Raw genomic sequence first — 14,108 nt, 5'->3', positions numbered from 1 at the left:
TCCTTTTTTTCCATGTGATACTTAGGGTTAGGGTTTAGTCTTTGGTGGCTTTAAACTTCAAAATAGGGCCACAAACATGTGATATATGAACCACTAAAATGTTGCAGCAAAGATTTTATTTTAATATTTAGTTGGTTTTGACCATTGATTTATAACAAACCACAATCCATATATTCTATACATCCGTGCACGTGAGAAGATGAAAGAAAACTTGACATTTTTTATAGTTTGCTGCCAGAATTACCAAAAATAATGGGCTAGAAACGCAACCCAACCCCGTGTTCACATCATTTATTTCCCTGTACATCACTGGCCCAAATTTTAAAACTGTTTTAGCAGATTTCCAGTGTTTGTCACACACAGCTGAGACCCTGATCCGCTTTAATGAACATGCAAATGTTTAATCAACGTCAAAATGATCCCTTAGGTTATTTTTCCTGCCCAGAATTTGAACTCAGTGGGTTTCTGGGTGTATGCTGCCCTCCAGCGGTCACAGAAATAACCGCAGAGACGCACTCGTCGTTATTACGGCCCTCCCTTAACCTTGTAAACACACGTCTAGTCCAAATCATAATGGCGCCATATCAATTTATCAAAGATGCTTTTAATTAACCGAAACCAGTCTGGCGCAACCAGCTGTGCGTTGCCAACACATCCAGCAGAGGGCGCCACACGTGCCGCCACCTCTTATTTTAACGGCGGAGGTTAATTTGCGCGCCTTTTTCTCGAGAGGGCTCCCGTCCTGGTGTCCTGTGGCGTCCTCGCACCTTCCCGTGCACCGTGTGTCCGCGTCAGCCACTTGATCCAATGATCCCAGTATTTGGCGGAGCGCGCCGCCTTCCCTGCGCCACGCCGAGCCGATGACGGGTGGACCGCGCGGAGCGGACCGATAGGGCGCGTTTCCTAATCCCCCTCCACCTTCAACGACGCCCCCCTTCTCCTCCTCCACAGCTCCCCGACTCCACCAGCCCACCCTTTCGCCCTGGACACGACGAGGCCGCGGGACCGCTGCGTTTCCCCGTCCTCCGCGCGCCGGGACTGGTCCGATGTATTATTTACGAGGCAAACTTCAGCAACTTATCCACAGGATATGGCTCCCGGTGTGAGGACCGGCCGGACCGTTCGGACCGGCCAGCCCGGCCAGCCCGGCCAGCCCGGCGTGCGGGGAGGCGCCGGCGGTGGATGCTCGGCGCGCAGGAGGCGCCCCGGAGGAGAGGGGAGATGTTTGAGGAGCAGGTGTCGGGCCGATTCGGCGGGGATGCTGGCGAGCTGTCTGCTCTCTGCGGGGATGCTGTCGCTTCTGGTCCGGTGCGCTGGCGCCGCAGAGGGTAAGATCACCGCACCAAATGCGCGCTGGCGTGTTGCGTTACGCCAGAACATTTCAAGGAACCGTTCCTGCTAGAGGAAGGGAGGTTCTGCTGGCTTTTGTCCTCATCGGCTGCACAGGCGGCGGAGAGGGACTTTAGTCTGCGTGTCCGGGACCGAAAGGCTGTGACATGCGGGTGGATTTGCGCAGTCAGGATTCCCACGCACTGGCCGCACTGACATGATGTTTTGCGTGAGGCTGTGGCTCCGCAGGGTTTGCTTCATGTGATGTAACTCTCTCTCCCCCTCTCTGCATGTCTCTCTTCCACCGGAGCTCTTTTGTCCCTGAGATCAGATCAGAACCCCTGCAGCTGGGGGGGGGGGGGGGGGGGGGTTCAGAGCATCTGGGTCAGCTCCCAGTCTTGGTCCGTCTGTCTCCGGCAGCATCGGAGGACGTAGAGACGATGGTTCATTTATTTATTCATGGTCTGGTCTGAAGCTGCTCTGATTGGAGCGCTGAGCTGGTCCAGCTGCTCTGGTCCAGCTGCTCTTGTGGACCCAAACCCAGTAAGATGATGGTGTCCCTCCAGTGTGCCCTGTGCTGATGATGCAGTCCCCCCCCCCCCCACACACACACACACAGTCAGCACATCCATCCACAAACACACCAGCTCAGCAGCACCTGAGCTGTACTGGGACAAACGGGCCCTGCAGGAAACTGTGCTGTCCAGCTCTTATTCTGGGATGGAGGAGGACATCCTGTGAGATCAGCAGTGGCATCAAATGACAAATGTTACCTTCAAATCTGTGAAATTTAGTGAGGAACTGGACGAGGAGCCGCCACAACCTGTGACGTCCTCAGGCTCGTCTCGCTGGACGCCCTGGACGACCTTCTGTCCTCCACTGTTCCCAGACCGGAACTTTGACCGTGACGGCCTCCTTTTGGTGGGAGCCATCTTCACCCCGTGACTGGTGTCGGTTCCGGAGCTCTGAGGTTGCCGTCATGCGTCCTTCCTTCCCAATGACCTTCCTTCAGCGGCGATGGCGTCTGATGCGGCTGGATTGATCTTTAATTATCCAGCAGGATTTCCCATCATGTTTATTACTCTCCCGTTAACGCCAGCTGGATGGTGAAGCTCTGGGAAGAGAACAAGCATCCGGGTCCTGAGCCTTGGAACCCAGATGTGGCCTTGGAGCCTCGCCGCCGCCACGGCGCCATCTGAAGCCGTTTCCTTTTAACCTGGAAAGCGACCGCTAACGTGGCGCCCGTTTCCCTCCTTTGGTTCCACCGTAGCGATTTCCCCCGCAGCAGTTAATGATGCTAATTCTGTTAATCAGGCGAGCGTGGCTTTGGCGTGTGTCACACGTGATGGATGGCTGGTGCTGCCTCCCGAGGTGAAGACGGGCCAGGGTTGATGTACGCTACGTCCGTACGTTAGCATACATCCCAGATCTGTTGTGCTCGGAACCTCTCCGACGCGTGCGCTTATCTGCTCGCTTCCGTCACGTCTTAGAGGAAATGTGAAGGTTTTGTCCTTCAGCAAAACAAAGCAGTGAAGCGGCGCCGACACAAAGATGTAAAGATAAATTAGGCAAACAGCCTCTAATTAGCATCCTGGACCATCTGCCTCGCTATCGCTCATGCACGTTACTGCCACCAGGGACCACTGGGTGTGTGTGTGTGTGTGTGTTGTGGACCTTCGGTGCCTCTCGGTTTGTTCTGATGCAGGTTGAGGGTGGATCAGGACTCCGGCTCTCAGCAGGCGGCCTGATTTATTGATACAGCCGTTAGATCACGCCGCTCATCACGCCGCTCATCACGCCGCTCATCACGCCGCTCATCACGCCGCTCATCACGCCGCTCATCACGCCGCTCATCACGCCGCTCATCACGCCGCATCACTGCGATAAAGTTGTCTTTGAAGATCGGCTCCATCTTTCAACACCTGACGGCAAACTGACACATCGTTAACACTGGTTAATTAACTGTTAATACCGATAATACCAGTTTGATGTGAACTCGTTAATTATTTACCAGTTTGACCAACGTTTGTTAGGTTTTGCTCGACCGACTAGACGTCTTAGCACAGCTGCTGGGACGTCAGGCTCACCTCAGGAGGTCATGGGTTCCATCCCGATCCCTGGACATGCTAAAGCCTTAAATCACTGCTGAGATCGATCTGTGTGATCCATTATTCCTGAGGTGGCCTGTGAGCAGGAACGAGGAGCAGTCATGTGACGTAAAGACGACGACCAGAAAAGCTCTAAAACGACCGTTTATTTATCATTTTTGTGATAACGATGATAAATGTGCCGCTTCTCTAAATGGAACGTTTTTAAGTCGGCTATAATTCCAGCGTGGCCTGGACCAGCAGCGTTCCGAGAAGATGGCTTTGGTGGCTTTGGATGGATTTATGAAGTGATTCATTGGCAAAGTGAAAGAAATGGAAGTTAAGAATTTAAGAGGCTTTTTAATGGAAGCGAATGTGACTTAATCAGACCAGATCTGTGGCTCGGCTCCTCTGAGGAGGCTCCTCGCTCACGTCTCATAGCGTCTTTTTCATCCACATACATTTTTGTCTGCGATCGTAATAAATGAAAATCCCAAATCACACGTTCACCTAACGATGAAGACAGTTTCAGGTCTCCGTTGCTCTTAAAAATAGCCAGAATCTGCTCACCTCCGTCTTGCTGAGTGGACCTCACGTGTCCTTTTAGAGTATTTTGGCAGAATTATCTGCTTGCTTTGGGTTTCTCCGCCGGGATCATCCGTCGATGTCTAACGTGGGGTTCAGGTTGCTGTTACATCACGGCGTTGCCATCTCACAGACAGCGAGGGTTAAAAATCCTGACTTTTAAACGGGATTCTGATAGCAACCCTAGCATGTTAGCGCTTGTTGATAAAAGGAATAGTCTGGTTTTACCCACATCTGTGTTGCACAAGTTTTAGGTTTTTTTTTCAGGAGATCAATTTTCCTGTTAATGTTCATTTTTGACTTAATAATCGTGATTTTAGCAGCTCCATAAACGAGCACGTTTGTGGCTGCCAGACTTGGGCAGCCTTTAATGTTCTGTTTCTGCCAGCACCCAGAGTTCACCCAGAATCCTTCCCAATCAATCCTCCGTAGACTGAAGCCTCGCTGGGAACCTGGACCCAGAGATCCTCAGGGAACGTTCCGGCACATTCCTCAGGGAACGTTCCGGCACAGCCAGCTGCATTCTCGTCCACACTCTTTTATCCTGAGTGACCAGAATGACACATTGTTGATGGGTGACCCCCTTTTTTCCGGTGGGAGAATTCTCTGGAGCACAAAGCTCAGATTGTTTCCGTATTGTCATGTAAATGGGAACCGTTGTGGGTCGTTCTGGTGTCCCAGACAGTTTCCTGTCCATCAGGTCTCATGTCCTGCTCACCGTCCCTCTGAATGCAGCATATAAACACGCGTGTGGCGAAGGAAGCTGGTGAGTTTTGCTGGTGAAACGGGAAGCGTTTGAGCTTAAATCCCGCTGACATCCCAGATTTGGAGGAGAGGAGCAGCCGTGGTGACGGCGTCAGACCAGCTGAAGAAACCTTCAGCAGCTTTGGAAGCATTCTTGTGATTAGATGAGCGCAGGAGATCCTCTGGGTGGCTTCATTCTAACCCTATAGAGGTTATATTAAACCTTAAACACACACACACACACACACACACACACACACACACACACACACACTCACATTTATATCTTTGTAGGGTCTTTCATAGACAGAATACATTATCCAGCTCCCTGCACTAACCCTAACCATCCTAACTAACTCCCTAACCATCCTAACTAACTCCCTAACCATCCTAACTAACTCCTTAACCCTAACCATCCTAACTAACTCCCTAACCATCCTAACTAACTCCCTAACCATCCTAACTAACTCCCTAACCCTAACCATCCTAACTAACTCCCTAACCATCCTAACTAACTCCCTAACCCTAACCATCCTAACTAACTCCCTAACCATCCTAACTAACTCCCTAACCCTAACCATCCTAACTAACTCCCTATCCCTAACCATCCTAACTAACTCCCTAACCACCCTAACTAACTCGTCTCACACCACATCTGTCAGCAGCACCTTCGCCGTTGCTCCATCTGTCAGGACCCACCACGTCCCCGGACCTCACAGGAATATGTCCTAATGGTGGCGCTACCTGGGACGCAGACGCCACCTCCACCCTGTGTTATTATGGCCAAGTCGTGCATGTGTAATATTGCGTTTATGACGAGTGGAAGCAGAGTTCAGAAGGATCTAAGATGGCCGCCTGCAGCAGGTCTGCTTACATAAGAGCGCGAGCGCTAAACTTCCAGGCTTTAGGTTAGCATGCAGCCTCTGGGGTTTGGTCAGTTGTGTTTTTTAAATTCTCTTTTATTTATCAACCCTTATTTTTATTCAGTTTCTCAGACCACTTTAGCTATAAACCTGTTTCGTTATCATTATTTAATTGTCAAATAATTGTAATTAAATGCTGAAAAGACGTGTATATATAGCACTATTAACCTTTGGGACAGTCAGGAACTAGCAGTAACCTGGTTTAATAGGTCAGTAACCTGGTTCAAGCTCTCCTCTCATCTAAATAACTCCAAAAACGAGCGTGCGCATTAACGCGATGCTGCGCGGTGGCGGCTGCGGCAGCAGCTGCTGCAGCGTGACGCTGAGCTGAAGGTGCAGCTAGCGCGGCTCATCCATCACTGCTGGAGGAGGCCGTGCATCCGTGGGGGGGGCGTGAAGCACGAGCAGCATCCTGGGATAGTAGCTGGCTCCTCCAGACGGGAGCCGCTCCAGCTCAGGAACCCTGGAAGGTGCCACCAGGCCCACCTTTTAGTCCCAGCTCCACTCTGCAGTCTCGGCAGGCTCATTTCGCGCCATCTCGCGCTCGCTATATGCTAAGAATTGATCTTCTGCTGCGCTAACAGTGACTGCAGCCATTTGCTTTACTTTAGTGTCCATTGGCTTTTCAGGATTGATGGAGGTTAGCGGCGTGATGCTAAGGTAGAAGGACTTTACAGCTGTGCTACTTTGTTGACACATCGGCGTGTTTCCCATGATGAGACGCTCGTTAAGGCTTTGTGACTGATTAACAACGTTCCTGTAGGCTGGACAGGCTTATCCGCCCTTTTCAAGCCACCATCGTTGCCTTGGCGCCGTCCTCCGGCTGCCTCAGCTAACCTCTGCAGCAGCGACATCAGCACGCAGCCCGGGGGGGGGAGGGGTCCCTCCCCCTGGATAATCACTGCTCTGACATTACAGATTACAATTGTTACTTCTCTGTTTCTAGTTTTCACCATCTAATTCCATTTCTTTCCCCTGTGTGGTCCTGAATGGCTCCAGAAACATCGGGGGTGATTAATGAAGGCGTGTAGCCATGTAGAAATAATTGTTTCAACTGCCTACATGCTGAATTAACGATTTCGATATTTTACCAGGAGCAATAAATGAGACATTTTGGCTTCATTTGCCAGCGCTGGAACCGGATCGACACATGCTTTAATGGTCATAAATGAAGCCGTGCACTAATGTTCTCCAGGACATCTTGCTATGGAGCCACCTCTCACGAGAACAGCGCATGAGTCCGTCACTTGGCGGGATGACCTCTGACCTCTGAAGTCTCTGAAGGCCCAATTAGAATGTCAGAGGCAAAGCCGCAGGTGAGCGGCGCTCGCTACGCTAGCTCGCCCTGTGACGTGGAAGCCTCGCACAAGTCGCAGGAAAAAGGACGTTAGTCCACTTTTGACTCCGTTAGTTTGGAGCCGTGCTGGAAAAATGGAGGACGAGTATTTCCTCAAGCCCCCAGTCACAGAATGAGAAAAATGCTTTTAAAGACAAAAGAGGTCACTGGATGGTCCAGGGTCTCGGGACGGATCGCCCACTGCCCCCCCCCCCCCCTCTAATCGACCTCCGACCTCCCCAGGTGGTGGACGTGCGCTGCAGGCTGGCTCGGTGTTTATGGGGGTCCGAGGTGTGAGAGGGGATTAGCCTGCTCCTCCGTCGGCAGATGGTCCCCAATATTCCCACTATTCCCACTATTCCCACTCACATCCCGCTGCTCATGCACATCCTCGACGTCTCGTCTCGCTACCGTTCCTCAAATTGCAGAACATGAACTGAAACATGAAATCCAGTCGAACCTGATCTTATTTATTCGCACGTCCCCTATTTACCTTCGGCTTTTATCTCCTCCACTCATCGTCGCAGCCTCGACAGCCGACGTCGCCTCCAGGCCGACGCTGGAGTGACGGATGACTTCCTTTGGTGCTTTAATGGGAGCTTGATCGCCTGCGGTTCCCTGCTGAGCTGCCTGACTGCCAGTCATCCCCTGCCATCCTGCCACGCATCAAAGTGGTTTCACCCAGCGCGTTCAGCTTCAACCCACTTTAACCCTTAACTCCTTTTCTTTTCGCCTCAGCCCAGTGAGAACCTGAGTCCTGCTAACAACTGAGCCTTAAGTTAGCATTGCTTTTAAATGTAATCGAGTAAACTACCGATAAGCTCGGTGGATGAAGGCGGCCGAGCTCCAGCGAAGCTGCTCAGCATGTTTGGGAGGCTTTTGATTATAAATCCTCCCAACTGCAGAGCGATGAGCACGTTCCTGAATAATCTCTCCTCCTCGCTGGAGAGCATTGTTCTTCTGTGGAAGGCTTTAATTCTCCCTGTATTGTTGCAGCACTTTCATTTTGGAATTTACATAACGAGGCTCAGAAATCAATTAATTTTGGCGGCTGTCTGCTCTTCCTGTCCAAAGTGTCTGAGGCAGCAGATATTGGATGCACCACGCACGTGTCCCTCACCACCCTCAGAGGACCAAATCCTCCATGCTAACAGCACCTTCCAGCGCTGCAGATCCAGTGTGAAGCTGAAGCTCGTGAGAGCATTTAACCTGCATCCAGTCATTAATACAGCATCAGCAGATCTACTGAGCTGCTGGTGGATCACCTCACACACAGAGATCTAACGGGCGGAACCAGCCCATCGCAGAGGAGAGCACGGCTCTGAGTGTCCTCTGGACCGGGACTGTTGCTGATGAGGATGGTGATGAGGATGGTGAGGAGGAGGAGGAGGAGGAGGATGAGGATGGTCAGGAGGAGGATGAGGATGGTGAGGAGGATGAGGATGATGAAGAGGATGGTGAGGAGGATGAGGATGGTGAGGAGGATGAGGATGGTGAAGATGATGATGATGAGGAAACATGAGAGTTGGTTGGCCCAGGGTTTGCAGTCGTGTCCTTCAAGAGACCAGCAGGATCAAAGAGAATGAAAATGGCCACTGGTGAAGCTGGTTTGGGCCAGTTAGTGAAAGGTGATCGAAGAGCCACTAATTTATATCTGAGCACTCGCTCTTATTTTCCGATCGGATCTGAGCAGGCGGCCGTTCGCTGCCAGAGGAAGGTGGACTTCAGGTTCCTCACCAGAGTGTGAGCTCATCCCCTGGACCCTCCGTTGCTATAGCGACCCATCCTTGGAGGTGCTGAGGTCAGACGGCAGAGCGAGTGGTGGCCTCGCCCCAACCATCCAGCCTCCTCAGGATGTGATGTCATGATGCCAGTGTTTCCTGGGGAGGGGGGGGGGGGGTGAAGATCTCTTTAGCCCAGCACAGACCCTGAGGTGCTGCTGGGTGAAGCTGCTGCTGGGCGGCACCGTCCCTCAAAAAAGGACCCCCAGAGCCGTGACATCAGACCCTGATGAAGAGGCTGCAGCGGGACGGTGGCCCCCACAACCATTGCTGTGGGTCGGTGGCCCCCACAACCATCGCTGCAGCAGGACGGTGGCCCCCACAGCCATCGCTGCAGCGGGACGGTGGCCCCCACAACCATCGCTGCAGCAGGACGGTGGCCCCCACAGCCATCGCTGCAGCAGGACGGTGGCCCCCACAACCATCGCTGCAGCGGGACGGTGGCCCCCACAACCATTGCTGTGGGTCGGTGGCCCCCACAACCATCGCTGCAGCAGGACGGTGGCCCCCACAACCATTGCTGTGGGTCGGTGGCCCCCACAACCATCGCTGCAGCAGGACGGTGGCCCCCACAACCATCGCTGCAGCGGGACGGTGGCCCCCACGAGGGAGGCCCACTCTTCGCCAGGGCGGCATCGCCAGCATCACGGGCGGTTCTGTGGAGGTTCAAATGGTTGAGACGAAGCTTCCAGGGACGATTTCAACCTCGTGCCTCCAGAGTTGCGGTGTAACAGCCCACTGGTTAAACGTGCACTGTGTGATCGTGCACGGGGGGTTTGGGCAGCTTCATGTTGCTCTCACGTCTTCCCGCGATCCGCTAGCTCCCTGAATGCGCTGCGCGGTGGTTAAACACCATCATAAAACCACCGGGGGGACGGGCGCCACGTCAACACATCCCGTTCCAGCCAATCGCTGGGGGGGGGGGGGGGGGTGGTACGCGTGCAGGGATGAATATCGATTTTCTCACTGAGTTGGACTTAGCTCAGCCATCTTAGCGACATTAGCGTAGCACAGATCCACTTTTGATTTCGACGTGTTTGTGACAGTCACGGAAACGTGCCGACCTAGTTGTGGTCGTAGCAGCATTTGCTGTGACATCATTCAGGGTCACATGGTGAACCTTGAAGTGTGTTCTGCACACAGTCGAGCCGATAGTAGCTGAGAGGAACGCTGGTATCGTGGCTGACGTAGCTGAAAGCACCTGACGAGGGCCCGGGATGGGGGCGCTTTTGTCTTGTGAATGTGTCTCCAGTGACCAGGTCAGGGTGGGCAGCGTTGCTAGGCCTGTTTTAGCCACATTTGTGGCACCCGTACGTTAGCATTAACGGTTTGGGAGCAGGTGTTAAGCAAGCACAGACGAACACACCTGGACCCAAACGCTGCAGATTGAAATGAGCCCTGAACGGACAGGGTGTCAGGTAGCGTATGCTAACCGTTATCTTAACATAACGAGGGCTCGGCCATGATCACATCACTTTAAGAACCCCGAGTGACCTACCGGAGACGTAGACATTCATTTTCATGCTTAATGGCACAACAGCAGCTCTGAGCAGCGGTCTGCGGCACCATCCGGGATAAACAGAGAAAACACAGGAGGACTTCCTCGGAAGCGCTTGATCGGACTTTTTAAATTGGTTTGTGTGCTTGGAGGGTTCCATCCAGCGAGCTATTGAATGAGACGGCCTTGTTTACCATATTTCCTACACAAGAGAACAAAAACAGCTCAAAGCAAGAAGAGAAGCGGTGTGTAATGCGAGCGGAGCGCCGGCAGGGTCACGTGATGGCGCCGGCCGCAGAGGGAACAAACCAGCGTGAAAACCATGTCTGGGAGTCTGAGCGTGTCGGGGGCAGCGTCGTTCACAGGCACGCGTCGGTCTGACGCGCTTCAGCTGGGATGTCCAGCGGAGCCGCTTCCGTCTTTGTTTCTACTTTGTCAGGCTGCCGTTAATCCCATTTTTAAAAATGGGTCATGTTTCTCTTCTTCTGCGCTGTTTGTTTGTCCTTGATTTGCTTTCACAACAGCACAGACTCCAATGATGCGTGCACCTTTTTCCTCCTGCGTCCCTTCTTTCCATCCCGATGGCTTCAGATTAGACTTTGGATTCTGTGATGATAATAAAGGCTGGTGAAGTGTGAATCCTGACACATGGTCAGGAACCTCTGAGGATAAAGTGGGTTAGAACTTCAATACAGTAAGCTAGGGAACATGGGAGGGAGGAGATAAGTGATCAGTCATTAATGAATAATGATCAGTTATCAATGAAGCTGCTCCTCAGTTTGGGCCACTGTTTTATGGAGGGTGGGAGGTGTCGTCCATAGTGGCCACCAGCTTGGTCATCATCGTCCGCTCCACCTCCTCATCCCAGGTACCCAACCTAAATTCTATAGGAGCAGGAGACACAGGAGGAGCACGAGGGAAGGAGGGAGCAGGGAGCAGGGGGAGCGCGCCAGATTTACCAAGATCTCAGGTAAAACACCTTCTGATGAGACCTGATGTTGCCCTGAGGGACGACAGCTTTGATTAATTTAATTAATTCATTACGGAGCCGATTGGTAGGATCTTTAATCAAGCCTCGGCATCCCGACTTCTCGTTTACACAATAATGGGGGGAACCATGGAACGTTTGTCTGGGCAGGGAGCAGTTCTCCCTGCTGCTCGTGCATTATTCACCAGAACTGTTCAACCTTTCACTCATCGTCTTGGATCTTTAGCTGCTTGATGGTTGCACTCACGTCCTGCCTGAGCAGGTGGGGCCACAGGAGCCTGCTCACTCCGGTTGGCCCTGGCATCCCTCCCGTGCACCTAAACCGGTGTTTTCACTTAGCAGCTAAGCAGTAGAGGGAAGAGAGTGGAAAGTTCTCTGTCTTTACATTAACCTTTGACCTTTTGTTGCCTTTATCTAATCTGGGAACATGCTCTTCCCACGCGGTTTTGCCATTTTTAAGGATGTATTAGGAAGTGCAGAATAACAATTTCACTAATCACATTTCAGCACATTAGCGATTTAGAAATTAACCGGAATGATTTATTCACCATGAAGGAGCCAAATGAATAGTGGCAAGCTCTGACTAGCGTGTGCATAAAGAGCTTTATCCAGATTCTCTGGGGAATTGGTGACATTTAAGAGCACGTTCGGAGTAGCGACCCGGAAATCGCTGGTGTGAGATCCTGTTGCAGTCTCCATTTGGTTCCGTGTCAGAAAGAAGCGCTCTGGCTTCAGCTCCTCATCGTGACTCTAACTGAGAAAACGTGCACTCGGGGGCCTTAATCATTTCCACAGATTGCTCTTGACTTCTACAGTTAATATTCAAAGCGTGCATTGGTTTGAGGAAATCATTTACAAGTGTTTTCCCAGAATAATGTGTCAGCGCTGGAGGTTCCTCAGGGAACGAACCCCCGACGAGGCTCCACGCCAGCATCTTCCTCCACCCTCGTCTTCCTCACGCGTCCCTTTTGCTCTGAAACGCCCTCCAACTCGGCAACTTGAGTTCATTGTGTTTTCAGAAGGAACCTTATCTTAGACTCGTGCACGCAGCTGCCATCTTTTGAATAATTCTATTTGTTCCACTTTGAAGAGATTTTATTTTCTTTCTCATGGGAATACATAAAAGCGTGCCCTTGGTGTTGTGTCTGAACTACAAAAATATGTTTAAACTCCAGCGCTGCTGTTTGGATCTGTATTTTCGTGTATAGAACCTTGAAGAGGGCGTGCTGCTGTGCACTGACCTCATCTGTCCTGTGCTGGGACAGAACTTCTGCTGCGACACGCAGCTGCATTAACATGCACACTTAAATGCTGTGGCGTTTGGGTTCTTCCACCCTTCAGTCACTCCACCCAAGGTCAGGAATAAGATAACATTTAAGATAAACTCACAGCGGCAGGAGGCAGGCTTTACTTTCATGCCGTGTCGGTGATGGGAGATCATTCCTTGGTGTGAGTAAACGTGACCTGCGACGCACCTGCCACTGTCAGGGGCGTCCTGCCGCTCGCCCAGTGCCTGCTGGGACAGAATATAGTGCCTCCTGTGGCTGTGATTAGGCACAACTGAGGATGAAGAGAACATGGATGGCTGGATGATGACAATCATGGGAACTGACGTGTTTCTCTCCTCTCTGAACAGACGCTCCCAGCTACGATGCCTCTGGATCCTCGGCTCTGCAGAGCGACCCCACAGCCGCTCCGGCTCGCCCCGTGTCAGTGGCGGAAGAGTTGCCCCTCTCGGTCGCCCATACTCACGATCCCAGGGAGGCTGAAGGTTTACCGGGGCAGCCCGCCTTTTCTTCTGTCCTGACTGTCATGGCAGGAACCGTCAAACATCCGGCGGGTGCTGATCAAGGTCGGACCTCGCCAACTGTCAGCACGGACAGGACTCACACCACCCAAAGGCCTTCACACAGTTCCAGCCATGACTCAGAGACGTCATCTTCAGCGTTGTCTGCCGGTGCTAGACCTCCCCCCAGCTCAGGTCTGATGTTATCCTGCCTCAGGTGTCCCCGAGCCGTCACGCGTGTGGTTGATATCTGAAAGCCTCAGCTTTTATCTTCCTCATTACCATCTTCTGTCCCTCATTAGCAGAGCATCTGCAGAGTAGAGTAACAATGCCACTTCCCCACGATGCATCAATGATTACGTCCAGCCGTCCCCCTCTGAAGCAGTGATCCCAACACAGCGCTCGGAGCAGCAGATTAACGCCGTCCACCGTTCCTTCTGCTTGTTCCACCAACACCTATCGACCGTCAATACTGAGGCAGCGGGAACAGCAGGGACCTTTGCAAAAGTCTGACGTCAGCAGTGCCCTTTGCTCACCCGGGACAGGATTCCATTTCCAGATGTGTCGCGCAGCAGCTGTTGAATGCACCAGCATATGGGTCGAGTCGGTCTTCAGCTCTCAGAGGTGCTGGAGATGCAGCTCTCATATGCTGAAGTCAATCATTTTGCCGTTTCCCTCCAGACTCCACCAGGTAAATGATGCCGAGCACCTGTCCGCTCCCACGCCGCCTCTGCGCATCGTGGCTGCGTTCCTGCTGACTCAGCAGGTCACAGGAGCCCAATTTGTCCCGTCATCAGAAAAATTACAGCCAGGGAGAGAAAGCTGCGATCACAGCTGGTATCGGGTCGACCTGATGCTCACACGGCTGAGGTCAGAGGTCACATGGTTCCGTCTCCAGTATGATGCAACCTCCTCTATGTCGGGAACAAGTTCCACTAATGTTCTAAACATTATGGCCAATGATTCAAAACTTCTAAAACAAATTCTAACGAAACAAAAGAGACCTGTTTTTTAAGTAGGCTTCCTCCTCGGCTCAGTAGATCCTAAAATT

At 52.2% G+C, this 14,108-nt stretch overlaps 1 protein-coding gene across 4 annotated transcripts in view; it reads left to right on the top strand.

The window, feature by feature from the left end:
* Window position 1: 1 nt before the first annotated feature.
* kiaa1549lb (KIAA1549-like b) overlaps window positions 2–14,108 on the top strand; it is a 34,139-nt gene continuing 20,032 nt past the window's right edge. For 2 of the 4 annotated variants that reach the window (XM_029846404.1, XM_029846402.1), the window contains exons 1-2: window positions 3–1,328; window positions 12,908–13,252. In XM_029846404.1, coding sequence (XP_029702264.1) covers window positions 1,091–1,328; window positions 12,908–13,252 — 583 coding nt within the window. In that variant the 5' untranslated portion in view covers window positions 3–1,090. Of the gene's footprint in view, window positions 1,329–12,907; window positions 13,253–14,108 lie in introns of all 4 variants that reach the window. The other 2 variants (XM_029846405.1, XM_029846403.1) reach the window with 2 other exon arrangements.

The sequence above is a fragment of the Takifugu rubripes genome, chromosome 13, assembly GCF_901000725.2.
Source record: "Takifugu rubripes chromosome 13, fTakRub1.2, whole genome shotgun sequence".
Taxonomy (NCBI): domain Eukaryota; kingdom Metazoa; phylum Chordata; class Actinopteri; order Tetraodontiformes; family Tetraodontidae; genus Takifugu; species Takifugu rubripes.
This window is presented reverse-complemented; position numbering and strand designations above follow the sequence as displayed.